Source organism: Lissotriton helveticus, chromosome 11 (assembly GCF_964261635.1).
Source record: "Lissotriton helveticus chromosome 11, aLisHel1.1, whole genome shotgun sequence".
Lineage (NCBI taxonomy): Eukaryota > Metazoa > Chordata > Amphibia > Caudata > Salamandridae > Lissotriton > Lissotriton helveticus.
Window position 1 is genome coordinate 162,456,866 of NC_136072.1, and position 27,013 is coordinate 162,483,878.

General features: G+C 45.1%; 1 protein-coding gene across 1 annotated transcript in view; it reads left to right on the forward strand.

Moving 5' to 3' along the window:
• SKIL (SKI like proto-oncogene) overlaps positions 1-27,013 on the forward strand; it is a 237,947-nt gene that overhangs the window by 127,480 nt on the left and 83,454 nt on the right. The window contains exon 4 of the mRNA XM_078666184.1: positions 17,261-17,508. Within this exon, the coding sequence (XP_078522310.1) occupies positions 17,261-17,508 (248 nt within the window). The remainder of the gene's footprint in view (positions 1-17,260; positions 17,509-27,013) is intronic.

The following is a 27,013-nucleotide window of genomic DNA, read 5'->3' on the forward strand; positions in this document are numbered from 1 at the left end:
CCCTTACGTTGGTCTTCTGTACTCGCCTCCCGGGGGGGTCTGTACCATGTGGGTGCCTTTGTTCTTGGCGGGTTACTCCGTCTGAGGGCGGTTCATTCCTCCTTTGGTTCTTGGGGGATGGGGTCCCGGTGCCCTGCTGCCCTGGCTACTCCAGGTTTAGGGGGGAGTGCTTATTTCCCTGTCCTCCCTTCCTTCTCTTCCTTCATTTGCTATCCTCTGGTTAAGGGTCATCTGGCCATGTCTTGCCCTTCTCCCTTGTGGGTGGTTGCCCTCTATGTTGGGGTGGCTTGAAGGTTTGTTGTTCCTGTCTGTCTCGGGACTGGTCCCATTCCTTGCCCAGGATGGGGGTGGTAGGTTTACTACGTGTGCCATGACTTTTACACATGTTCTTTGCCTCCAGGGCACAGGGATGGGAGGCTGTCTTTGAGCCGGCAGGGTGACTGCCCAGGGTTCTGCTTGTTCTTTCTTCTTTCTTCCTTTCCTGCCTTGGGTTCTGCGGTGTGACACTACTGTAGGTGGTGTTTTTTAGACACCGCTTATTTCCAAATGTTCTACTTTTCGCAGACTGTTCCCATGCTTCCACAGTTTTTTGTCTGGTGGTTCCGCGTTGTGGTGCGGAAAAGTACTCCTAAGAAAACTGACGTAGGCGTTGTCGGGGGGGGTCTTATGTGACCTCCCTGACATCACGTGCACGGCGACGCCTGGGCGGAGTCGCATGGTGCTGCCCCGCCCCCCCCCCCCCTCCCCCCAGCGCGCAGGGATGCTGTGGCAAAAAAGTTTCCGGATCCAGTCTCACGCCTGGGAGTAATTCTATGTGAAGGAATCTGCAGCTAGAATCGTCTCTACCAGATACATCGTTCCCGAAGGTAAGTAACTCGTACATTGCATACACTTCTGTTTCCATTGTTGCTTGAATCCTAGTCTGAATTCACATGCATATTATCGTTTGCCTTCTACCTTTGACAGAACCATGAATATGTTTGCCAGGTCTAGTAAATCTTCCGCTCGATCCTGACTGCTGAATGTGATTTATTGTATTAGAAGGATATATGCAATTAATGTATTGGTTAATGTTGCTATGAACTGAAAAGCCAAATCTAATTAACAGATTTCTGTATGAATAAATAAATGTGAAGACTCTGCCTGTAAAATGCTATTCAAGTTTAACAGGTAGTGTGTTAAATAAAGCACATCATTTGTATAGTCTCATCTTGTTCAGATCGGGGAGGTCTACTGGGCTTAAGCTGTTGCCGGATCAGTGACAAGTGCTATATTGAACAAATAATGACAAGAGAGTCGCATCTGTCTAGATCCTTTCTGGCTGAAGCTTAAGCCACTTACAGAAAGCAGAGCAATCATTACTTTGTAAATCTTCAGGATCAAGCTGATTAACTTAAAGGGTGGACGAAACCACACTAAATTATGGTACAAAATTCCCTGTTGTATGTATTGAAGGTGTATGGAGTAAGGTGTTGATGTTTCATTCCTGTCTCAATAACCCAACCTTATTGCTTATTGCCTTAAATGCTGGCTACCATCCTCAGTGTGTGTGACAGCCATTGGCCAACACTCAGGAGAGGTATTAAGGAACATCTGGTGCTTCGCACTAGAGGGATTCCTTTTAATTCTAGTTCAACGAGCTTCCCATGCAGGCTAAGTTTTTGTGTTTGTTTTTGTTGTTGTAATGACAATCAGTGTGCAGGGCATGATGACTTCATAATATCTAAAGTGAAAGTAAAATTAGCTTATCGGCTCATTTCTCTTTCACTGCATCAGTGCTTGGAGATATATCTCAGCCCCCGATCACGGGTTGTCTTGGTAGAGTAATCGTTGGAAATGTTAGAATCTCCTGTTTCCAGTGTTAACTCTACCAATTGGGTTCCTGCGTGGGGATCGCCACAGCAGAGCGAGCCTAAGCAGAGATCCATCTTCTAGACACCAGGGATCTGGAGGAGCAGCCGTGAGGGTTGGTGATCCACACACACACAACATTTTTAATGTTTCATCCCATCCCGCGCCCCCAAAAGGGGATAGAAAGCCAACTAGACACCAGGGAAAAATATAAGTAAACAATATTGGAGTGGGGGTTGTCCTCCATGGGCATGGCATGCTCCCAACCCAAAAGGTGCAGTCTTTGTGCTCCCCGTGGGAAATGACCCCAATCTGCCACATGCGGTGGGTGGGAGGGGAGCCTGGCTATTTGATTAAGCGTCAGTACAAAGTGCAAGCTGGCATTAAACAGACCCCATAGGTCCTTCGTGCAGGACGCCCTGAAGGACCTGCACTGGCTCCCTCTAACGCAGAGGATCATGTTCATGCGCATTGTGTTTAAGGACTTCTAGCAGAAAGGCCCTGGGCCACTGCAGCACAGATTTAAAAAGACATATCCCTATGAGACATCTCCATTCTAGTACAGCTAACCTTGTCTGTACCCATACCTATCGAAGATCTAGGCAAGGGAGCTGGGCCTTCTCAGTGAAGGCAGCCTAGATGTGGAATGAGCTTGTTCACTCACTAAGGGCTTCAATGGAGCTGCAACATTTCAGGAAAACCTTGAAACTTGGCTCCTACCGAAGAATAATAGCCGCAGCTTAACACTGGGTATTTGCATTTCTTTCAACAAGTCGTTATTTCCTTATCCACTTTTGCCAGGATACCAATTTGATGACAGTCATGCTCTACAAATGCTATAAATACATTTCAGGGGTTCAATCCAGGTTGGGTCCCTTCACCAGGGACCTCTTTGCCTCTAGGCTGGACTGTTAGTTGGACAGATATTGCATTTGGAGACCAGAGCCTCATGCAGTGTAACCGATGCAATTCTCCAAGATTGGAGGATAGATGAAGGGAATGCATTCTCTCTGTTTGTGATGCTCATGTGATTGTCTACTCTTTGGTGTGTAAACTCCTTTGAGGAATCAGGCTGTCTCTTTCGGTTGAACCCAGGTACTCTACATTATGGGATGATAACAAAGTTTTAAGCCAGCTTAAATCATGGCCTTCAAATAAGTATCTTTCAAGAAAGCAGATGTCGGCAAATTTAGCTACCCTGTTGTGTTTGGTTTCCTGTTGAAGAATCTCCGATATGATGTCCCTGGACATAACAGGTAGAGTATTCACACCGGGCGGAGTGACTTCTCAAGTTTCCAGAAGGACAAAATGTCATTCTAAAACTGTGTCGTATTCGATATTTGCAGATGTTCCAAAATTGTGTGTTGCAAAAGCTTAGGAGGCTATGACTGAGGATCTTCGTCCTCATGCAGAAAAGCAACTGCTCATTGTTCTCACTAAACCTCATAAAGCAGTTTCTTTCCCTACCATTGTCAAGTGGGTCTAATGGACCATGCAAGAAGGTGGTATTGACACATCCCTATTTAGGGCACATTCAGTGAGAGGGACCATGGCCGCCAAAGCGTTTTCATTGGGAGCCCGTCTGGGAGAGATTCTTAATGATGCAGACTGGCCTTCAGATTCTACTTTTAAGAGGCTCTATTTTAAACCAGTCACAAGTCTGGCATCCTTGGTGGTAGACAAGCTTTAAACTAGCCTAATCCTTGCCTCCGGTCCTGATCTAGAATGAAAAATGGCCTAGCTATTGTAACGGAAAGTTTCAATTATATTAAGGACATGGAGGCGAGGATTAGCCCGCCCTTTTCATGTTGGTTTTTTTCTACCAACCGTACATATCGAGCTATCTATGATGAGAAATTCATACAAGGATTTTGTCTGAGTTACGTGTAGGTAACTGTTGCTTTACTTAATGATGGATTGTTCTGTTTACTGTATAAGTTATTGTGTTTGATCACCGATTGTGAATTATTTGATTGTAAGGCACTTTTGTGAACGGACTCTTACATGATAGTGTTTTTTCATCATGGACGTATTCCAATAAACAAGAGTGATACTTGAGTTATCAACTGAGGTCGCAGGAAGGGGGTAGATCACATGCAGGGAGCCATGTAGGGACTTGCTGGACTCTGGTTGATATGTTTCAGTGTTATTTTCCCAGTGCCACATGGGAAATAACGTTTTGGTCTGTTGAACAAAAATGTTTAATGGCTGCTGGTAAGAATAAAGTGAGGAAAGAACAGCCTTATCCTTGCCTCTATGTCCTTACTAGAATTGAACCTTTCTGTTAAGATAGCTAGGAAATCGTTCATTTAAGTTTGAGGACAAAGTCTAATCCTTGTACTTCCTTGATGCTTGTGTTCAGCTGAACTCCAAGAAGAACAGGCATCTAGATGAAAGAATTTGGTATGAGGGTAACTTCCTTGAATGTGATTAGATGACTTGTTTCTCACTTTACACAAACTGTATCTTAGAAAGCAGCACTTTTGTGTGTCTTTAAGGCAACGTACAATGGTTTAATGAAACAGCCATAAAGTAATCAAATGAAAGGAAAAGGTTCTCATGAGAAGGTGAATTAGAACAGATTAAGAAAGCAAAAGTGGCATAAGAAGGGTGGCAGAATGGTAGTAAATGATTTGACTTAACAAAACTTTTTTGTAATTGTTTGGACAAATATTTTATATAAAATAGATATTGATTCCAACTCCCTGGAAACCTCAAGTTTAATTTCCTTGCTTTAAGAAAATTCTCAATTCCCCTATATGCCCCCTAATATAGCTGTGTAATTATTAACATGCATCTATTGATATGGTTCAGCACTCTTATATTTAAAGTACCATGATATTATTCAGTCGTAATCATGCTACACAGAACTCATAAAGTTCATAGAACAATTTTAATTACCCAAATTCTTCCTTGGACGTATTTTGTTAAATGTTTTATTCTTGTTCAGTCTTCTTTCATTAAAATTAGGAATGACAGTAGTTGGCTACTGTCTGTCTTAATTTTAATGGAAGACTGAGAACAAGAATAAAGAAACTTTTTTCAAAATACGTCTAAGGAAATTGTTCTTTGAACTTTGAGTTTTGTGTAGCATGATTACGATCGAATAATATCATGGTGCTTTAAATAATAGAGTGCTGAACTATATCAATAGATTAATGTTGGAATTTCTTTTTCCATTTTGAAAGTTGAAAGAGCTTGAACTTTCGGTTCATGCCCCTTGTGAATTTTTCATTACCTTTCCCTACGGTAGGGTTAGGTGCGGTGGAATTTTGCCTCAACCTCTTTATATAGGTTTAATTAGTTACGTACCGCTTAATTTCATGTGCTGTCTCTCTTTTCCCACTATTAACCATCCTTCCTGTGAGCTAGTCTGCTTGTTCCATCATGCTGCTGTAGTAGGCTTTCCTACCGGCCTTCTCTTTTGGACCAACAATGTCAAAAGGCCAAATTATTACATTACACAATATTTCTTTTTTTTTTTTTTTCGTCAAATAACTTTATTCAGTCATAGCCACAGAAACCCAGGAGAAAATGGATGTGGAGGACATTTTAGGAAGGTTGGTTCTGCAAGGGAACAAAGCCATATGAAGCAGATGGAATCGCAGTTTCAAGGTGACTAGTGCAGAAAGTGAACCGATAATTATGACCTTCAGTACAGTGTGGTATCAGAAAGCAGTACTCCTAGAGGGCAAAATGGTATCAGTAGCGTTTCGGCCAAGGTTGAGCAAGGCAAACAAAAATGAAACTTTAAATAGGAAATAAGTGTTTACAGTTTGACAGCAGTGATTAAAAAAATCAAGGGTAATTATTTTCTCTTAGAATTAAAGTCTCACCCATTGTGGCACCCACATAAGACGTCAGCCCAGTACTTAGTTGGCACTTCAAGTGTGTCATATAGATATGCTTTGCCTTCACACTGTGTTAAGTTAGCATGAGCTTATTAGAAGTTTAAACGCCATTTACCTTTCTGCTGCTTCTGCACACGGCACATATTGTTATTAGAGGTTTGAGCCTAGTAGAATATTTTGCTTCACACAAGAATAATATGTTTTGCTATTGTATCAGGTTTGCTTGGTAAGCTATGTCTGAACAGAGAGTGCCGAGGCCTTCAAGGTTATTTCAAGACAGTGGTTGTTGTGAGGTCTGATCTGCGCACTTTCTAGACATAACACATATGCAGCTGCGGCCAACTCTGGCTTTAGGCACGTTTAATATTGCACTACGCAGAGCATGCAAACACATTTGATGAATATTCGCATGCAGAGAGCTGGTGGAAGATGATGTGATCCCTTTCCACTAGGATCAGAGGTATGGGGCCGCCCTTCTAAAACCCAAAGAGACCTTCTTTAGATAAAATATAATATACTAGCAAGGGAGGGTAAGATGTAGGTGCTATTTAGCCTTCTTCCCTTTAGCATTTTAACATGCTTTCTCCCTTTGTATTTTATGGACTAGTAACTATGCTGATAACTTTGTTGCTTATAATATGTTTGCTTGTATTACCTAAGATACTGCGCTTGAGAACACTGCATTAGAAATAAACATTTCAAACGTGCACGTGTCTTCATTAACTCCTCGTTCTGGATTGATATGTTGGTATAACGAAAGAATGTTCATGTGTTCCACGTTACCTGAGGTGTTCCAAGTCCATGTTCTGGGTTGTCTAAACATTGGGAGTTTGTAAGAACCAATGAGACACTGATTGCTAGTCTGGTAGGGGATTTTGGGTACTAAGGTGAGTTTTGGCACACCCTAATTCACTGAGGTTCCAAGTCTCTATGCACAGTTCTGTGTGAGAACAGGATCCCTGCGACATGGCGCCCAACCGTTGGTGGTCTTATTACATGACACTTGAGTAGTGCTTCTATCAGTTCTTAACCCTCTTCACTATTGTTTCCGGAAGACGGTGGTGTAGGACAAACCTACCTATAGTTGCATAGGTTTTTTCAAGCTTGAATCTTTTCAAACGGTTTCCTTTTGAATTACTACCCAGTTGTGCTACATAGTTTTTATTGTACCACTTTCTTACTGTGTCCCTATGGCTAATGCCGTTGATATTCCGCAGCATAGTCGGATTGCGGTTCGCAATCATTCGCAGACTTATGATGTCCCTGTGGATGGCATGGCTGTGATCATGGTGGTGAGTGCGGAAGTAGCTTACCCATACGAAATATTTTACTTGTGGGTGACCTTCCCGGCTGTAAATGCAAATACTAATGTGTTCGACACATACACTCCCACTGCCATGCCACAGGAATATGTTCCCTATAGGACACAGGAAGTTCCTATTAATGCTTGGCAGCACCAAGTTTGGTTTATTGGCGCCCTACCCCACTCTTTGTTAACTCCGAGGTTAGGTCTTTGTCCATTCCAGGCGCAACTTGGCCTGTTTTTGCTGGATTTACACCACATCCTCAACAAGGGGCTTGTCCCCTTGCAGATTTAAGACGGCTACATGTAGTCGCAATTAGCGTGATTAGGTCGTTAGTGAAGTACATTACCCGCAATCACCCGGGCGGGGCCCCAGGTGTTGCAGCGCTTTCAGCCGGACAGGGCGGTATGAGGCTCAGTCCTGTGATGGTGAACGCAGTAATGGGCAAGCGCCCCCAGAATAAGGATGATTTTCCTTTCTGGCTTGCCGAGAAGTTTGACCAGCTGGAAGCAGTATTTCCTAAACACGACTCCTGGTGAAAAACACAGGATTCTGACAATTAGCATGCCAAGACTTGGTCCTAGAAGCTGGTGACTGTGAGTCTTGGGGTAAGATCTTTGCGGCAGTGTATACAAGGTGCTTTGGCACACCGTCAATGACTGTCCTTCCAATGGTCCTTAAGCGTGTTCAAGATGAGCACGGACCCGAGGCAGCGGTTGAATTGGGTATGCGCCTATGTGGCAGTTTTGACGTAGTTTCCTATCTCGTACTTGCGAATGTTAAGGGAGATGCGGTGAACTTTCAATTGTCTAATGCTTTGCAGGCTGTACCCGATGTCTACAAACACCGACAGTTACCGAGAATTATTGTAGCGGCTTATAAGACAGTAGGCTGTAATAGTTTGGGACTCTCAAACAACAACAAAAGAGAAAAAACAACCCCAAGGGCAGAAGTCAGAGACGGATGAACAGCCCAAGGCTAAGAAGCAAAATTGGCCGAAAAAACAACAAAAACAGGGTAAACAACAACAGCAGAAACAGGAGTCTCGTCCTGCGTCTCCAGTGCCTGCACCTACAGAACGTATTTATGACTTGCGCGACGATAAAATCACCTGATCGTTTTCAAGTTTCTGAACAACGCTCTCCTCGTTCTTTTCAGGAATCATCGGCCTCATCGACCGGTGGTGGAGGAGGTGGCAGAGGTCGGGGTGGCCAGCAGGGATGCGACCAGCCCCGCCCGAAAGACAGTAAAGGCAAGCAGGATGATTCAACAGCGAAAAGGCCCCAGTTTCAGAAAAATAAAGTTGCCGCTTTAACAGCGAGATATGCCACAGATAGTGAGAACGCGGCTTCGGATTCAGACACGGGCTCTGACCTTGCTGGACAGCACGACGGAGATTACCATAGTGCGAGAGGCCCTGCGTCCACTACTGAAGGTGACCGCGACTGACCGATATGTTGTTGTGGAGACAGCTGACACTAGAGTAGCTCCCCCTGATAGACTTTATGAAATAGTCCTTTTAGTTGAAGGTGACATACAACGTACCATAAAAGGGGTATTTTGGGAAAATCTTACGACTACCTATGACATTTTGTTAGCAGAGGCTGACTGGCCCCCACCTTTTGTGCTCGCAGCTCCGAGAGGGGAGGAGGTGATCCTCCCTAGTTTCGCACACACTGTCTCGAAGGAGCATGCGCTGAATTTTGCAGAAGAGTGGGCTGAAGCCCTTGCGCCGGCTCTGTACCGTACACACTGTGGTTGGGATACATTTTCCCCACACCACGAGATTCCCTTACGGTCAATGCCACAGCCTCAACCTCAATATCCCATCAGACACAAAGCTAAGGCTTCCGTTGCGGAAATCCTTGAACAATTGGAATATCAAGGTGTAATTGAAACTTGTGTGTCACCGATGAATAACCCTCTTTTTACTGTGACCAAGCCTGACGGCTCGTTCCGTTTGGTATTGGATTACCGGCATCTTAGCTCGCATTGTCGTACGTGTGCAGTACAGAATACCCACGGCTCTGCTTTAGTGGATGGTCTTGTGAGGAAACGGTTTACAACCACACTTGACATTTCCAATGGTTTTCTTGCCCACAATTTAGATGGTCTAAGTTATTATTATTATTATTATTATTATTATTATTATTTTGCTGTTTTGTTACACGCTCAATTACTGCCGGAGTATCCTGACTTCCCAATGGACCAGTTTTACAAGTGGCGGCAAACAGCGCCAATACAAACGTTTACCGATGGGTTATAAGAATAGTCCAGGCGTGTTTGCTGCCCGCATTGTCTCTCTCTTAGAGAGAGTGGACACGGATGCGTGTTCGTATGTGGATGACATCTATCTCACAGACGACGAGCTTTGGGCGCATCTGTGTCGCGTTGACAGCATAATTTGTAACTTTGCAGACATTGGTTACAAATTCAACTTTGCAAAGTCTCACATTGCAGATCCTGGGCTATGAGCTCAACAATGAAGGTCGAAGATTGGCCCCTCACTTCTTGGAGAAATGCGCACAACTGCGCGCTCCTACAACTCTGAAAAAATGACAGTCCTTGCTGGGATTTTTGAATTGCGGGCATACATACATTCCTGAATATGCCCAGCGTATCAAGCCTTTGTATGTTTTGATACAACCTACTTTTACCAAATCGTGCTGGCTGCCAGAACACTCAGCTATTTTGCAATCTTTGCAGGCTGATCTTTTAGAATCTAAATTCTTACTGACTCGTGATAACCACACCAACCTGGTGATAAGAATCATCCCAGGGGCGGTGGGTTTCACGTACCTTACTTTTATCGAAGGTGACACAGTACCTATTGCTTACAAGTCACACTTGTACACTTCGGCTGAAATGCGGTTTTCCTCTGTGGAAAAAGTTTTGACAGCAGTGCAGATGGCGATTCTTAAGGAACGTGCGCTGTCACAGGACACACGCATGTTGGTTGTTACCCAGTATCCTGCTTTGGAGGCAGTGACGAAAGCCAGTGTACCAATTTCTAAAGCTTTGCACCCAAGGTGGATACAATGGGCAGCATCATTGACGTCTCCGAATGTCACCTTTATTTTTGATGCCTCCTTACAGTCACAGGAGTTTTTGCAATATGAATTTGTTCATCCTGCACCTTTGGCTATGCGGCCTTTGGAGGATTTCCATTGCATCATATACACTGATGGTTCAGCGCAATTTGTGCAAGGGTCTAAACACGCATACGTTTCAGCTTGCGCCATTGTGGTGGGTTCCATGGTGAACGATGAGTTCAAGTCCAGAGTCGTGCACACGCAGACTTTAGGGGAGTGCACCGCACAATTGGCAGAGCTTCGTGCTCTGATGCTTGCATTGGAGTACGCTGATCCTAGTGTGACAACTCTAATTGTGAGTGATTCTTACTACTGTGTCCAGTCTTACAATGAAAACCTGTCCTTTTGGATTCAGAATGATTTTCGTGATTCCAAGGGTAGCACAATAAAACATAAAATGATCTGGGTCCGAGTGGCTGAGTTTAAAGAGCAGTTGCCACTCATGTTTGTAATTCATACTTTAGGTCATCAGCGCGTGGGAGGCCACACTGTTGGCAATTCATTGGCCGATGAGGCCGCAAAATCAGCAGTATCGTCCTATTTGGTTGCAGCAGTTACTCGGTCCAAAAGTAAGATTGATGATGATATCTTGGCAGCTGTTGCTGCGACTGAGAAGGGAAGTAAATATCCTAAGTGGTTCCCTTCAAAGTATTCATACCACTTAAGTACTGATAAAGTTCCTTATGTGAAAATACTTGACGTTGGTGAGAGGTTGATTCCCAACGCGGATCGCTGGCACACATTACTCACAGTAGCCCATGAAGGAGTTGCATCTGCGCATGCGGGCGTTTCGGCTACTGTGGCTCAGTTACAACAGCGTTTCTGGTGGCGGGGACTGTACAAACAGACGCGTGATTATGTCCTTCAATGTGACATTTGGCAGCAGATTAAGCCTTCAACTGCTGCGCGTCCGCCGCAGACACAGTTGTACATTTCTAATAAACCACTTGGTTGTGTTTACTTAGATCACTGCGGTCCTTTTTCTTCTGATACTGCGTAAAAGTACATCTTAGTAGCAGTTGATTCATGCACACGCTTTGTGTGGGTGTGGCCTCACCGCAGCGCTGATTCACGAACTGTCATAAGAGACTTGCGTGTCTTTGTAGGGATTTTTGCCTGTGGTACCTTCCATTCGGATCAGGGTCCAGCTTTCGCCTCTAAGGCGTATAAGGATGCCATGACTTTGTTGGGGGTCCAAGTCAAGTTTTCGTCTCCATACAGGCCTGAGGGTAATAGTGTTGTGGAACGGATGACCCGTTATTTAAAGCAGTCTTTGACAGCTCGAGTTATAGGCACTGGCAGGAACTGGCTGGCCCACCTCAATAGCGTGCAGCGTGCCCTTAATAATGTCCCTAGAAGGTCTCTGGATGGGCGGACCCCATATGAAATGCTCTTTGGTATCAAGATGTTCGTACCGGACCTTGACGGTCTAGACTCAGCGGCTGTTGCTGCCTCCTTTGACGTAGATGAACATTGCAATGTTTTACAGAATCTACAAGAGACGAGAGACCGTCTTGCAAAGGAACATTTGCCCTCCACCTCGGATGGTGCGTTGCAGATCCCGGTAGTTGGCTGGCTACCCCAAGTTGGAGAACTGGTTCGGGAGAAGATCGAAAACAAGAAAGAATTTGGTCCCTTTTATCGAGCTTCAGTTCCTGTGCTTGGTGTGAAGGGCACAAGAACAGTCATTTTACCACCGCTTCCAGGTTGTAAGGAAAACAGGTATATCTCCATTGACAATGTCAAGATACACAGAGTGGCCGATTCTTCTTAGTATGACACCAGCGGTCTCATGTCCTTCGATTGTGAGAAATTCTTGTTTTGGCCCCGGCTTCAAATCCTGTGCCTGATGTTGCCCTTGAGATGCCTGCAATTTCTAGTCCTTTATTGAGTACACTGCCTGGTACTCAACTTGATGAAACTGACTACGCTTACCCAACTGACTTATCGATGCCTGATTTACAAACTCGCTTGGCAGCAGAATCCAGATTTTCATTTGACACTGTTTCACAGACATCAAGAAAGCCTTCAAGGATTACAGTTTATGTAAGACTGTTTAAAAAACATTTTTTAATTCCCCCTTGGACTTATATTTGGATGGTGCTTTTTTCGATTTACCTTTTTATGTCAATTGGTTTTGTGTTTTATTTTTCCTGTCTCGTCAATGGACACTATGTCGAGGAGAGAACATGCATTCGACATATCAATGGAACATTGGCACCCCATTCCTCATCACACAGATTGAAGAGAGACTTGGCTTTTGTTAACATCACTGCTTGGCCTGTCCTAGATGGGATTGTATGGGATGCTGTTAAATTTCAAATCCATGGCCCCACTGAAGTTATAAATGTCCCTAATGTGCTTACAGTTAACATGGGGGATGTAGTTAAAAATATAGGTTCTGATGATTGGGATGTTCAGGCCGTAGAAGCGTTGTTTTCTGATTTGAAATATTATGCTGCCTTTGATGCTGAAGATTTGTATTTAGAATCTGCTAATTACGGTGATTTATATTGTTACCAATATTTTGGCAATCAGTACCTGCATAAAACTAATACCAGGAGGGACACTGTAAATTATACACAATGGGAGCATTGGCCAGCTCCTATACAAGGCAGTTCTGCTTCCTTTTTGAAAAGGTTCACTTATTTTACTGATTTTAATCAGTCAAATCCTGATGCATTTTATTTTAGAATGACCGAAAAGTCCACATCCAAAGTTAGACTTACCGATACTAAATTATTGTACTCAAAGTCCTTTCTAGACCAGTTAGCTGTTGGAGGCTACGAGCAGGCCCGGACTGGCCGTTGTGGGCACCGGGCAATCCCCCGGTCGGCCGCATGGGTGGGGGCCGGTTTTGGCCCCAGGGGGGTGTTTTTGTTACAGGGTCGTTTTTTGCAGCATAGCTGCAAAAACGGCCCTGTAACAAAATCGGCCGAAAACCGGCCCTGGCAAAGAGTGCGGTCGCACCCCCAGGGGAGAGGGGGGGGCCGGCTGAGCACTTTGCCAGGGCCGATTTCGGTTCCCAGTCCGGCCCTGGCTACGAGTTGTGGAAGGAAACAGTTGACCTTAAATCTGTTTGGCGTTCTAAAAGTTGGTAAGTGCAAGGCACTGAGGCTTGGCACCGTGCATGTCTCATCCCGAATCATATGTTGTTTTTTAATTTTACAATTTCGCAGACATGCTTTGGATTGGCTACCGCTAAAAAATTAAATGCTCCTCCTTTCCCTGATTTAGAAGAATATTCAAGTTGGGGTAGTACAACAACATTTTCGATCAGAGAGTTGCAAACTCTGTTGCTAAATTCTTCTTTTAACATATCCAGTTTGGATCCCAATGGCTGGTTGCTCTGGCACAGAAGTGCTGACTCGTGCCAGCATTGTTTTCTGGGTTTGGCTCAAGGCTTTACACAGGTCAGGGTGGATCCCCATTTTGAAAGTGACCATTCTGTGACTACCTATTCTTTAGGCAAATTATGTCAGAATTGGCTCAAACATTCTACCTTGGCGTCAGTTAAACAGCATTTATCTAAACTGACCGACAATGTTGATCTGAATGATTTCATAAAAGGCCCGGCTAAAGGTAGATCTAAAAGGTGGATATATGCTGTTTATAATGAATTCTGGAAAACATCCTTAGGGCTATAGATCAAGCTAATTTGGAAAAAGTGCTAGCAGTTGTAGATAATATCATTAACACGCTTTCTTCCCGCATTTACACGTTGGATAGTATTGCGTCATCTGTTGTTGATATTGTGCAAGATGAAGTGTCTGTGTTGTACCATGGTCAAAATCGAATTGCGTTCTATTATGCAGCTTGCTTGGACCCTACAGACGCTTAACCGCATGCGCGCTAGCGGTTTTCCCGCTGTGCGCTGCGATTTTTAAAATCGCGCGTTACGTGACAAAGCCAGCTCGTCATGCGCGTAGCGTAGGTAACGCCCATGACGAGCTGGCTTTGTCATGCGCGTCGAAGGGGTTAAGGCAGGAAAAGTGCCATGGCATTACATGAATACCTCTTCCCTGTTTGCCCCGTTTAATTTGACTGACAAGCAGCGTTTACTTTCAATGAAGGATGCCTCTTTTTCCATGTTACACATTGAGAGGTTGGAGTCTTTACCGTTTTCTGTGGCAGAGGCCAATACTGCAACGTGGCTTATCCACGGATTGATAACTCTCCCGTTTCCCCTGTTCGAGTTCAAAAACTGTATGAAGTACTTTGCCATTGGTAGGTACGAGCCTCTTGGTAGTTCTTATCTCCATGAAGCCTGGTCGCTTCCTTTTACATATAGATGCCTTAGGGAGGGCAAGGAAGTTTATTTGAATGGTGAAGATTGCACTGAAACACCGGATCACTCATTAATGTGTAGACATATCCAATTACACGGCTCCTGTAATCAGAACGAGCCAAATTTAGCCTGTATTTTGAAAGGTACCCCCGTGCCTGCTATCGTTCCTACATTCACATTACTGGCAAATGGGAGTTATTTACTATTAAACAATAAAGATTGTTGTGGGTTAATAAAAGGTATTGCTTATGTCGTTACCGTCAGTGAGCGGGTGGTTTGCTGTAAGAATGTAATGTATCCACCCCCGCATGGGAAACTTGATGTTTCCATCTGGCCCAAGATTCCGACCTTGAAAGCAGAGTTCAATAAGATGAGTCGCTTAAGAGCTCTATTGTCCCAAAAAGAAGTTGCCCTCACATCTGCTCGTGAAACATTTGTCCTTCACGTGGCTAACACCTGCACAGAGGTGCATGGTTATTAAATACTGACTTGCCCTTGCATTTCGGTGAATTAATTCACGCAATCTTTAATGCATCCTCCACAACGGGGGCTGGCGCACTTTTTTAAAGTGGTTAGCAGCGGCCTTGTGACTTCATTTCAAACCATATTCGGGGTCTTTCCTGCTTTCTTTCATTCGATCTATTTGGTGGATTTCCCATTTTACTGGCTCTGGCTGCAGGTGTTCTTTTGCTGTTTTGTTTCATTCAAAATGGATGCACGTCCTGTGTTTCGAGACGAGCTGTTACGTCTGGCACTGTTTCGCAACAGAATGCTTGAATACTATGGAGCGCTGCCTCTTGTAACCTTAAGTGCAGCTTATGGATTATAGTTTTGGTTTTCTTATTTTACATGTGTCTAGCCTGTTTTTCATTGCCTGAGTTGCGATTTCGACTGGGCCCTGGATTTGTGCCTCTGCAATACGATGTCTCCCGATGTGGATTATAACCAGCTTATGAGTCCCTTAGTTGCTCATGAATTGCTTTGTTCTGACGGAGGGATTATGGCCTTTGCAGTGATGCATGGAATACTGGGTCGTTGGAATGTATTCGTAGCGGCGCAAGATTTCTTGGCACACAGCTTCATTGAGAACCCACCGAGTTGTCCTCTGATGGTGCTAAAGGCTCCGGTAATTGAAGAGCATGTATGTTCTTTCCCGCTATTAAATTGGATGGCTGAACTGTTTTCGGATGAGAACAGTGACTTCCTATTGGAAGCTGTTGCTGCATATTTTGCATATTCAATGTTGGGATGAGGTGTGTCATCGTCATTAATTGGACATTGAACATTTTTTTTAAATTATTATTTTCTTGCAAATGAAAACTTTCTCTGCCCCAGGCCTATTGACTTTGCTACGGCCTATGACTACATTTGCTTGACTATAAGAATTTTGAAAGACACAGTTTTTAATCTTTTTCATTTGCGCAAATTTGAGCTGACTGTCGTTCTTGAACTCTGCATTCCAAAAATTTGCCCCTTATCTTGTCTTATCTTATTCGTGCTCGGATCAAGGGTCGGTGTCATATAGATATGCTTTGCCTTCACACTGTGTTAAGTTAGCATGAGCTTATTAGAAGTTTAAACGCCATTTTACCTTTCTGCTGCTTCTGCACACGGCACATATTGTTATTAGAGCTTTGAGCCTAGTAGAATATTTTGCTTCACACAAGAATAATATGTTTTGCTATTGTATCAGGTTTGCTTGGTAAGCTATGTCTGAACAGTGAGTGCCGAGGCCTTCAAGGTTATTTCAACACAGTGGTTGTTGTGAGGTCTGATCTGCGCACGTTCTAGACTTAACACATATGCAGCTGCGGCCAACTCTGGCTTTAGGCGCGTTTAATATTGCACTGCGCAGAGCATGCAAACACACTTGATGAATATTCGCATGCAGAGAGCTGGTGAAAGATGATGTGATCCCTTTCCACTAGGATCAGAGTTATGGGGCTGCCCTTCTAAAACCCAAAGAGACCTTCTTTAGATATAATATAATATACTAGCAAGGGAGGGTAAGATTTAGGTGCTATTTACCCTTCTCCCCTTTAGCATTTTAACATGCTTTCTCCCTTTGTATTTTATGGACTAGTAACTATGCTGATAACTTTGTTGCTTATAATATGTTTGCTTGTATTAGCTAAGATACTGCGCTTGAGAACAATGCATTTGAAATAAACATTTAAAACCTGCATGTGTCTTCATTTACTCCTCGTTCTGGATTGATATGTTGGTATAACGAAAGAGTGTTCATGTGTTCCACGTTACCTGAGGTGTTCTAAGTTCATGTTCTGGGTTGTCTAAACATTGGGAGTTTGTAAGAACCAATGAGACACTGATTGCTGGTCTGGTAGGGGATTTTGGGCACTAAGGTGAGTTTTGGCACACCCTAATTCACTGAGGTTCCAAGTCTCTATGCACATTTCTGTGTGAGAACAGGATCCCTGCGACAAGTTGACTGCTTGTTTTGCGTGACCAATGAGAAGCCTACTGGCAGTCGCTTCTCGGGTACCTTGAATCCTCACCTAACATGCAATATGATAGTTTTGTAGGAGAATGCTGCTTTGGATACTTGTATTTGCTTTGGTGTTTACAGTAGTGGAATTTTGTGTGTGTGTAAAAGGCTTACTCCTTACTTCCATTGTACAAAATCTGTGGTTCACATTGCTAATTAGCATATGTTTATATTGCAGTATGTTGTAAGTTTAGAGTCTCTTTTTAGAATTAAGGAGGAACATCTGTTCTCTGAAGTTTAGATACCTGACAAAATCTCACTGTTAAAAATCTAAGGTAACATAAATTTGCCAAATAGAGGCTCCATGTGTTTTCAGAAGCTGTTTGTTCAGCTACATTCATGACTAATTTTATTATCTTATTTTCTAGCTATTATCTTTATGTGTATGATAAAGTGGTGGCCCCAAATGTGTCCCTGACGTCTCCTGTATCAAGATGCAAAGATATTACAAAACCAGTGAGCAAAGTTTCAGAAGCAGATAAGCCTTCTCCAGTTCCGATGGATAAACAGACAAAAAGTAGTAAACACAAAAGATGCATTTGTTATCCAGATTTATCATCCGAGGAGCAGGAAAAAGTGGATGTAAAAACGAACACTGCTGTTTGTAATGGCTCACGTAAGTAGATGTTCTTCTTAAATTTCAGTTTGCACTCCAGTTTGTAGTGCATGGTTTCAAACATTTTGGGTTAGCGATTGGGGTATAATAGCAAAGATTATGGCAAAAGTGAGGTTATGGAGGATTAGGAGTATGCTCACAACAGAGATCAGATTGAGCAGAAGGGGATCAGAAGAAGGAGGACTAGAAGGAATAGAATCGTGGGGCGAATGGGTATGAGGTGAAAGTAGTGGAAGAGAAGCATGAGGACATGAAGGATATGTGATGGAGAGTAAGGAAATTGAGTCAGATCCATACGAAGAATATCAGGAGAGAGAAGAATCAGGAGGAGGTGGTTCAGGATAATGATGAAGATATAAAGAGTTTTTAAGAGCAGGAGAACAACACATGAAATAAGCATTGAAAATGGGAGGGCAAGGAGGAGGAGAATGAGAAAACGAAGTTGGAGAAGCCGGATCAGGCAGAGGAGATTGATAACCAGAAAAACCATGATGATTGGAGAATTGTCAGAGGAGCAGGTTAATGATGATAATCAGTAGGAGGTTCTCGATTATGAGGATCATCAGAATGATAAATATCAGAGGGAGGAAGATTATGAGAATGAGGCTTATCAGGAGGAGGATCTCCCAATTTCTCTCAACCCAACAGCAGGTCTACATTCTTTCAACTATTATGGTTGTACACAGTCCCCATGGTTACTTGCCTCCACACTCTTATTCTTTTCTTGGGCACTCCTAGCAGGATGACATGTCTAAAGGGAATGATAGAAATCATATGTGTGCCTCGTTGGGAGCAGAAGCATCTGGCTGCTTCATGCAAGAAGGCAGCCTGTCTTTTGTGTTTGCTAGGTCCCGCGAGGCAACAGTGTCTGGTATCTCCACACTAAATGCCAGTTCTGCATCATTGACTGAAGACGGTCCAACCTGCAGCAAATCTCCACCACTGCAAGTGTTCCAGTTGAGAGTACTTTTGAGCAAAGGCCTATCTACTCTGGTGTTTAGATTGCACTGTTCACACCCCCTCCTTTCTTACACGCTCAACATTGACCCTTGTCCTTCTCAATTTGTTTTTAAATATTGCATGAGAAAAATGCTCCAATGTTCCTCTATCTCAATCCGTGCAACCTACGGGCAAAAGCGGCACCCTTTTTCATCATTGGTGTGTTTCTATGCATTTCAGTCCACCTGGCATATTAAAGGATTAAGTGATCTGATAAATATATTGTCAAATTATGGGGGCTGTCCCAACAGAAATTTTACCATCATAATAATGGTGTTGGTTTCTTCTACAGTACCTCATAAAGCTAGCACTGTACAGGAATACCCCTAGGCCAGTAGTGGAAGTCTAAAAAAACAAAAAAAGAAACCTTGGGTGCTGCTCTGTACCTGTCTGTCCACATTCTTGCGTGCATATTAGGGAGATGGTGTGATGTGCTAATGCCTGGGAGTTTGCTGATGCTGGCTAAAAGTTGGTAACTTAGCATATTGTGAGCATCCATGTCATAAAGGTGCCTGTCCAATGCATAATACTAGCTCTGTCCTAATGATAGTACTTCTTACAATAGGCATCAATGGCATGATGTCCACTCTGAGCTTTATGCTGACACTGGAAAAATGGGGGCAGCGCTTGCATTATAATGGGCAGTGAAACCATGACATGGTTATTCATGGGCATACAAGGCAAATTCTATCCAAGTGTGGCACAAGTACATGTGATTACTTAATGAAAATGACAAACTAATTATTGGGCACCAAAGATATATTTGCTAAAAACGAAAAGCTGGCATTTACCCCAGTATTGGAACTTTCTCATAGATTCCCATGCTTTGTATCATTCCCCGTCGTCGGAATGGGAGTCTCGGTAACAAAAATACCATAGCTGTAGGTACAAAAGACCAAGGAAAAAGGCCTAGGCCTCATTCCCTTTTGTAGCATATCACCCTCTTTGTGTAAAAGAGACCAAACTCAGGCCTCAGCCAATCAGAAGTGCCTCACCCCTTAGAACCTTCCTGAAGGAACCTCAGAGCCTCAGATTTTCTACCGCACGTTGTGCTTAGGGAGTCTTCTTTGAGCTCTGCTCAACTTCTACTTTTACAAAGGATTTCTTCAGGATTACTTCTTCAAAATCTTCAACTTCGCTTCAGAATTGTTGGCTGCCTTCCAGGATGTCAGAAATGGAGAAGAAAAAAGCCCTTTTCAAGCCTTGTTCCAACTGTGGTAAGAAAAGGCTTTTTGTGGAGGATAGGCACAAGGACTGCATTTACTGCCTCTATCCCGACCACCAGGCTGCGGACTGTAAAATCTGTCGCACCTTTTCGGCCAAGACCCTCCGGGACCGTGAGGGAAGACTCTTGACATGGCTCCATAAACTGAAGACCAGGAAAGATACTGTCTCCAGTGACAGTGAGGATGTCGCATCGATGTCTTCTTCAAGAAGGTCAGTGAAAAGGGGTAGGGGTTCCCCTTCGCCTTCTATGGAAAGATCTTCCAAGGCCTCAAAAAAGACCCCCAGTGAGTCTGAGAGCCCAGGTCCCAGCAAATCTCCTCACCGAGGTGTAAAGGAGAGGGAAGGACCAGATTTGCCTTCTAAAGGTGAGAAGACTGTCACAGCCTTCAAAAAACCTTCATCCCAGTCTTCTGAGAGGAGTTCCAAGTCCTCGACGACGAAGACGTCGACGGCGGAGGTTCCGTTGACGAAAAAAATCAAAGACTGCATTGATGTCATCGACGGGGGAGTCGTCGACGAAGGTTCCGTCGACAGCGGTTTCTTCACCGTCGACGAAGGTGCCGACGACGAAGGCGCCGACGACGAAGGTGTCGACGACAAAGATGCCGACGACGACGGCAGTTCCAATCTCACCGTCGACGATGGTGCCGACGTCGCCGATGAAGTCGACGATGTCGACGACGACGGTCTCGTCGACGAGAGCATCTACGACGACGACTTTAACAACGACACCGGCTGGCGTGTCGACCATTTCCTCGTCGACGACTTCGACGACCCCGATCTCGTCGACTCGTCGTATACAACCGTCGACGACGGAACCGTCGACGATCTTATCCTCTGAAAAGAGAATTACCATTTCTGTGACACGAATCACGCCGGAGGTTGCTTCTCCGAAGGCTATGTCTCCTCTACTGTCAACCATGCTTCTGCAGGAAGGAGATTCTGAGGAGGAGGACCAGGACTCATACAGCTACGCTGATAGTCCCTCCCAATACTGGTCAAATGCCAGGACACTGACTCTGAGGGCGACTACGGACGCGAAGAGGTGGGCCATCATCAGTCGGCCCAGTCACAACAACATGCTGAGCAGGAAATGGTTTCAGTGCCATCTTCTTTTCTCCAAGATCTGCATAAGATGCTGCAGGACTATAAATCTAAGGCGAGTATGCCTTCTCCGGTGCCGTCAACGCCAGTAACTCCTGCAGCGATGTCAGCCTCACTCGTGACGCCTTCCACTCCAGCTCCAGTTTCCCCTCGGCCTCAAATGTCCATCCATCATGAGTCCTCCGGGTTACAAGACGTCCATGATGATTCCTCGGATGAGGGTCAGCAATCGGATCATGGCTCTATTCCCGATACCGAATATGACGAATATATCATTCCGGATCCAGCATCGCCAGTCCCAGAGCCGGCGGATTCCCCGCCTGCGGACATTGGAGGCTTCCATCAGCTGATGGAGAGAGCCGCTGCGAGATTCAAATTGGCCATGCCTAAAGTTGCCACGGATTGCTTTTTATACGATTTCAAGGAGCCTTTTATGAAATCAACTAGGTCCATTCCTATTGTGGATCATGTGTGGAAGGAGGGCCTAAAAGCCATGAAAAACCCGGCGACGGTGGTCCCGGTGCCACCGCGTCTAGAGAAAAAATACAAGGCACCAGTTGATGGCCCGGCAGCCTTAACGGGTCACCCCAGACCAGACTCTGTGATCTCGCAAGCTGCGCAGAGGAAATCCCGTAACCCCTCTGCTCCTTAACAACTCCTCCGGACAAGGAAGGGCGGAGGTTAGATAATGTGGGGAAGAGATTCTCGTCGATGGCAAGTTTGCTGGTGCGAGCGGCGAATGCCCTGGCAATCATGGGTAGATACGACCGCCAGCTTTGGTGTGATGTCGCTCCATACCTTGACCAGCTGCCTCCGGAATCTATGACTGAGGCAAAGAAAATCTTACAGGAGGGAGAAGCAACGTCGATGGAAATCATTGACTGCGCAATGGATATTGCGACAACGGCGTTCCGTTCTTTGGCTGGGGCGGCAGTCCTCCGCCGCCAAGGGTGGCTCAAAGCTACTTGGTTTAGGCCTGAAATTCAAAACAAGGTCCTGGATCTTCCCTTTGATGGGGAAGCATTATTTGGCAAGCTTGTTAACGACACTCTTCAGGACATAAAAAAGGACACAGACACTGCCAGGTCCTTGGGGACCCTTCAATACAGAAAGTCTCCTTTTAAAGGATCTCGAGGTAGAGGTGGTAACTACAGAGGATCCTATCACCAACAGCAACGCTATTCCACCACGGGCTCAGGTTCCCAGCAATGCCGTCAGCCTTATCAACAGCGGCAAGGCCAGTCTACCAACTACTCCAGGCCTTACAATAAGGGGAAACAGGCTGGACGAGGACGAGATTCGGCCAAACGCCAATAGCGGCCTCCTGGCTCTTCCTACTGGACCCTCCTTCAAGAGATCATCAGTTGGAGGCAGGGTCACCAAATACCTTCACAACTGGTCCAGGATAACATCGGACCGTTGGGTGCTCAACATCATTCGGAAAGGGCATACCCTGGAATTCACGCAAGTCGCTCCACCCAAGCCCCCGGCAGCCATTCCATCGCAACACCAGCGTCTCCTGCGGCTCGAGGTCCAACAGATGCTTCAGAAAGGAGCGATACAGCCGGTCCCTACAAACCAAAGTGGACAAGGATTTTATTCCAGGTTCTTCCTGGTGAAGAAGACGCAAGAAAAGTGGCACCCCATTTTAGACCTCATGGAGCTAAACACCTATCTCATCTCCCTGTCCTTCCGGATGGTCTCTCTCCAGGACATCTTGAAGCTCATCAACCCGGGGGATTTCATGGCCACGCTCGATCTCGAAGATGCGTATTTCCACGTTACGATTCACCCAGCACACAGAAGGTTTCTGCGATTCACAGTAGCCAAGAGCCATTTTCAGTTCAGGGTTTTACCCTTTGGACTCCGTTCAGCCCCAAGAATTTTCACAAAGGTGCTGGCGCCAGTAGCAGCTTTCCTGCGAAGGAACCATTTCCAGGTCTTCCCCTACCTGGACGACTGGTTACTGAAAGCTCCGTCCAGAGAGGCAGCGCTGGAGGCTGTTCAAGCTTGTACCAATTTGTTTCAGAATCTGGGGCTCACTCTGAACAACGAGAAGTCTTCCCTGCTCCCGTCCAGAAAGGCTCGCTTCCTGGGAGCCATTTTGGATTCCAAGCTCTCAAGAGCCTTCCCTACTCAGGAAAGGAGAGACAAATTACGAACCCTGGCTCAGGACTTGCGCACAAAAAAGTGTCTTTCAGTTCGCCGCTACAAGTCTCTGCTGGGGGTGATTTCATCGTGCATCCCACTAATTCCCCATTGCAGACTAAGGATGCGTCCTCTGCAGGAGCAACTAGACAACCAGTGGCAGCAGGTCCACGGTTCATTCGAAGACAGAGTGATGATCACTCCATGCATGAAGGAAGCAGCTTTATGGTGGACAAACCAAGACAACTTGTCCCAAGGTCTATCCTTCGCAAGCGTCCCGTCTCTGCAAGTGATAACAACGGACGCGTCATTGGAGGGTTGGGGGGCAGTGATGCAAGACCTGCATGTCAGCGGTCATTGGTCACCCCAGGAGAAGCGCCTCCACATCAACCTGTTAGAGCTACGGGCGATACGACTGGCTCTGCAAGCTTTTCTTCCTCGCCTGCAAGGTTCACATGTGCTTATCAGGACGAACAACACCACGGCCATGCACTATGTGAACAAGGAGGGGGGAACCAGATCTCCTCCATTGTCGCAGGAAGCTCAGCAGATCTGGGAATGGGCGATCCTTCAGAGGGTTTCGCTAAGAGCAGAACACTTACCAGGCATCCTCAACGAAAACGCCGACAGACTGAGCAGGTCATCCTCAGTCAGGCACGAATGGGAATTGAATCAGAGAGTCTTGGAGGAGGTCTTCAGCCAGTGGGGCAGACCAGAGATCGATCTTTTTGCCACTCCGACCAACAAGAAATGCAGGTCTTATGCAAGCAGGCTTCCCCATCGAGATTCTCTGGGGAGTGCGCTTTCGATAGCATGGTCGAGGACATTTGTCTACGCTTTTCCTCCCATACCTCTGATCCCACGACATCAAGAAGATCAAGGGGGGCCGTGCAGGATGATCCTTATAGCCCCTGCTTGGCCGAGGCAGTTCTGGTTCACGGAACTCCATCTGCTCTCGATAGCCCCTCCTCTTCCTTTGGAGGTTCTTCCAGATCTCCTCACGATGTCCGAGGGACAAGTTTTGCACCCGGATCCGTAGTCCCTACACCTGACTGCATGGCTCCTGAGCAACGAGAATTTATGAACCTGCCCATTTCTAGTGAGATTAAGAAGGTCCTTTCTCAGGCAAGAGCTCCTTCTACGAACAGGACTTACTGTCTCAAGTGGAAGAGATTCTGTTGCTGGTGCAAGAAAGAAAGCATTGATCCTTTCGCTTCCAAGCCTCATCAGATCCTTACTTATCTGCTGTCCTTGGCCAAATCGGGACTAGCCCATTCATCAATTAAGGTCCACTTGGCGGCAATGTCTAGGTTCAGGAGGACGGGCTCTGGACCCTCCTTGTGGTCATCCAGAATTGTCAAACAATTTCTAAAGGGATTGTTCAGAGTTTATCCACCAGTGAGACCGCTGCCTCCGACATGGCATCTGAATCTAGTCCTTTCTCAACTCATGAAGGGCCCGTTTGAACCAATCCATCGTTCTGACATGAAATACCTTTCATGGAAATTGGCTCTCCTCCTCGCTCTCACGTCGGCTAGGCGTGTTGGTGAATTACAAGCCTTGACTATCCAAGAAACTTTCCTTCAATTCAAGAGGAACACTGTCATCATGAGAACTAACCCGAGGTTTATGCCTAAAGTTCCCTCGGACTTCCATTTGAATGAGCCGGTCATTCTGAAGGCGTTCTTTCCTCAACCGGCTACACCAGCAGAGAGAGCATTACATTCGCTCGATGTGCAACGGTGTTTGAAATTCTACTTGGAGCGTACTAAGAGTTTTCGGAAAACCTCTCAGTTATTTGTTGCCTTCGGAGGTCCAAGCAAGGGCCTTCCTCTTTCAAAGCAGGGCGTTTCCAGATGGATCATGAGTGCCATTCTGCATTGTCACACTGCTGCAGGAAAAACTCTGACTGGAAAGGTTCGAGCGCATTCCACGAGATCTGTGGCTTCTTCTACAGCCCTCTTCGCAGGGGTACAGATCAAAGACATTTGTAGAGATGCTACTTGGAGCAGCCTTCACACATTTACCAGGCATTACTGCTTGGAGTCCCTAAAACAAGGTGATGTGGCAGTAGGCCAGGCTGTCCTGAGGAACCTCTTCCAATGAGTGGTGAGCCTTCCTTTCTTTCCCACCTTCCGTCTTTCACATTTTGTATCTTTATGTCATGTTGCCTATTGCTATATTGTGATGATGCAAAATGTGGTTCTGTTACTAACTGCTTGCTACTCTGATACAAAGCATGGGAATCTATGAAAGTTCCAATACTGGGGTAAGAAAACAAGTTACTTACCTGTAACTTTGGTTCCCCACTATTGGTAACTTTCATAGATTCCCATGCGCCCGCCCTCCTCCCCGAGGAAAGCTCAGCCTACAACAGATATGGTGTCTAAGTACACAACGGCTATGAAAATCTGAGGCTCTGAGGTTCCTTCAGGAAGGTTCTAAGGGGTGAGGCACTTCTGATTGGCTGAGGCCTGAGTTTGGTCTCTTTTCCTTGGTCTTTTGTACCTACAGCTATGGTATTTTTGTTACCGAGACTCCCATTCCGACGACGGGGAATGATACAAAGCATGGGAATCTATGAAAGTTACCAATACTGGGGAACCAAAGTTACAGGTAAGTAACTTGTTTCTTCTAGGCAGAAATTGCGCTTCTATGAAACAAAGCTTTAGTGTTGAGGGATGCTTTATATTTTCAAAATAAACATCTTATATTTGATTGCAAAGTTGTATGCAATTTCTTATACTGAGAAGCCGATCTTTGGGGACTTTGTGGTCACATTTCCAAATGCATATTTAAAGCTGAATTTTTGTGATAATGACTACCACTGTCTGAATCCCTAGCCTGTGTAACCTGTGTGTTGTCCGACCCAGTCTATTGCTCACTAACCTGAGTTATAGTACTCCTGTATGAGCCAATGACTTCTTTCCAGCTGCACTGTCCATGACAGTTGAGTGTGTGATTTGCGTTTTCTTTTTCCACCTTGGCCCTTCCAAGAAATTACCCAGTCATCAGATGTCTGGTAAGCTCCTAAAAAGGTGCAGAAAAGAAAAAATATTGAAAGTGAAATCCACAAATTGATAAAGATGCTATAAAATGATTGGTCATTTACAATTCCATTTGCTGAACTGCTCTTAAGACTTGGACATCATTAAGTGAAACTGTGCTACAAAAGGCACTATCATGCCACGATTGATGAACCATGGATTTGAACATTATTTGGGGATTTCTCTTTGAGTTCATTCCATAAAACCTATACAGATAAGAATGCATTTAGAACGTGAAGTATTACCTATGACCTTGTGGGACAATACTGCTGCAGATGAAAAAGAGGACAAGTCCACAACACAACTGTAAAGAGTCAGTAAGTGGCCTAAACAGAGGATAAGAACAAGCTGGATTTTAGATGTTTTTCTAAAAGTAAGGGAGCAGTTGGAAGAAAGGCCCACAGATTAACTGTGACAAGCAAGTACCTTCTGTCTCTGATTTGGATGGAGCAGCACATGTGTAATGTAATGATATGAAGGCAACTAGCTAGTGCATGGAAATGACTCCTGAGCAATCCTTAACCAATGTGGTGAAGGTTTCTGGGGCCAACTCTACCCACTTTCGTCATTTTCAAGATGGCTGAAGTCTTCAGTCAAACTAAATCTGGTCTCTGAGGGGCAGGGGTGTGTGTAGCCAGTGTACTATGAGAATCCTATTGTCCTCCCACATCTAACACTAAAATCCATTGTGGGGTAGTCACTGTACCCCCAACAAACCTAGAGACGGAAGTCTGGTAGAACAAAGCAGAGTTTTCCAACAACCAGACCGTGGATACACAAGAATTGTTTTGGCATCCTTTTCTCACAGCTAGAAGTATGCCCCAAAGTTTTGTATGTAAAACCCAAGATGAGCTGTCAAGTGGAATTGACACTCCAGCAAGATTTCATTTGAATATCAAAAAGGGGCCGGCTGTGATTGGAGCCTGCCTGGCTGGGGTGACAAAGGAACGGCCCTGCCTAGGTGTCAACTAACACGTGCC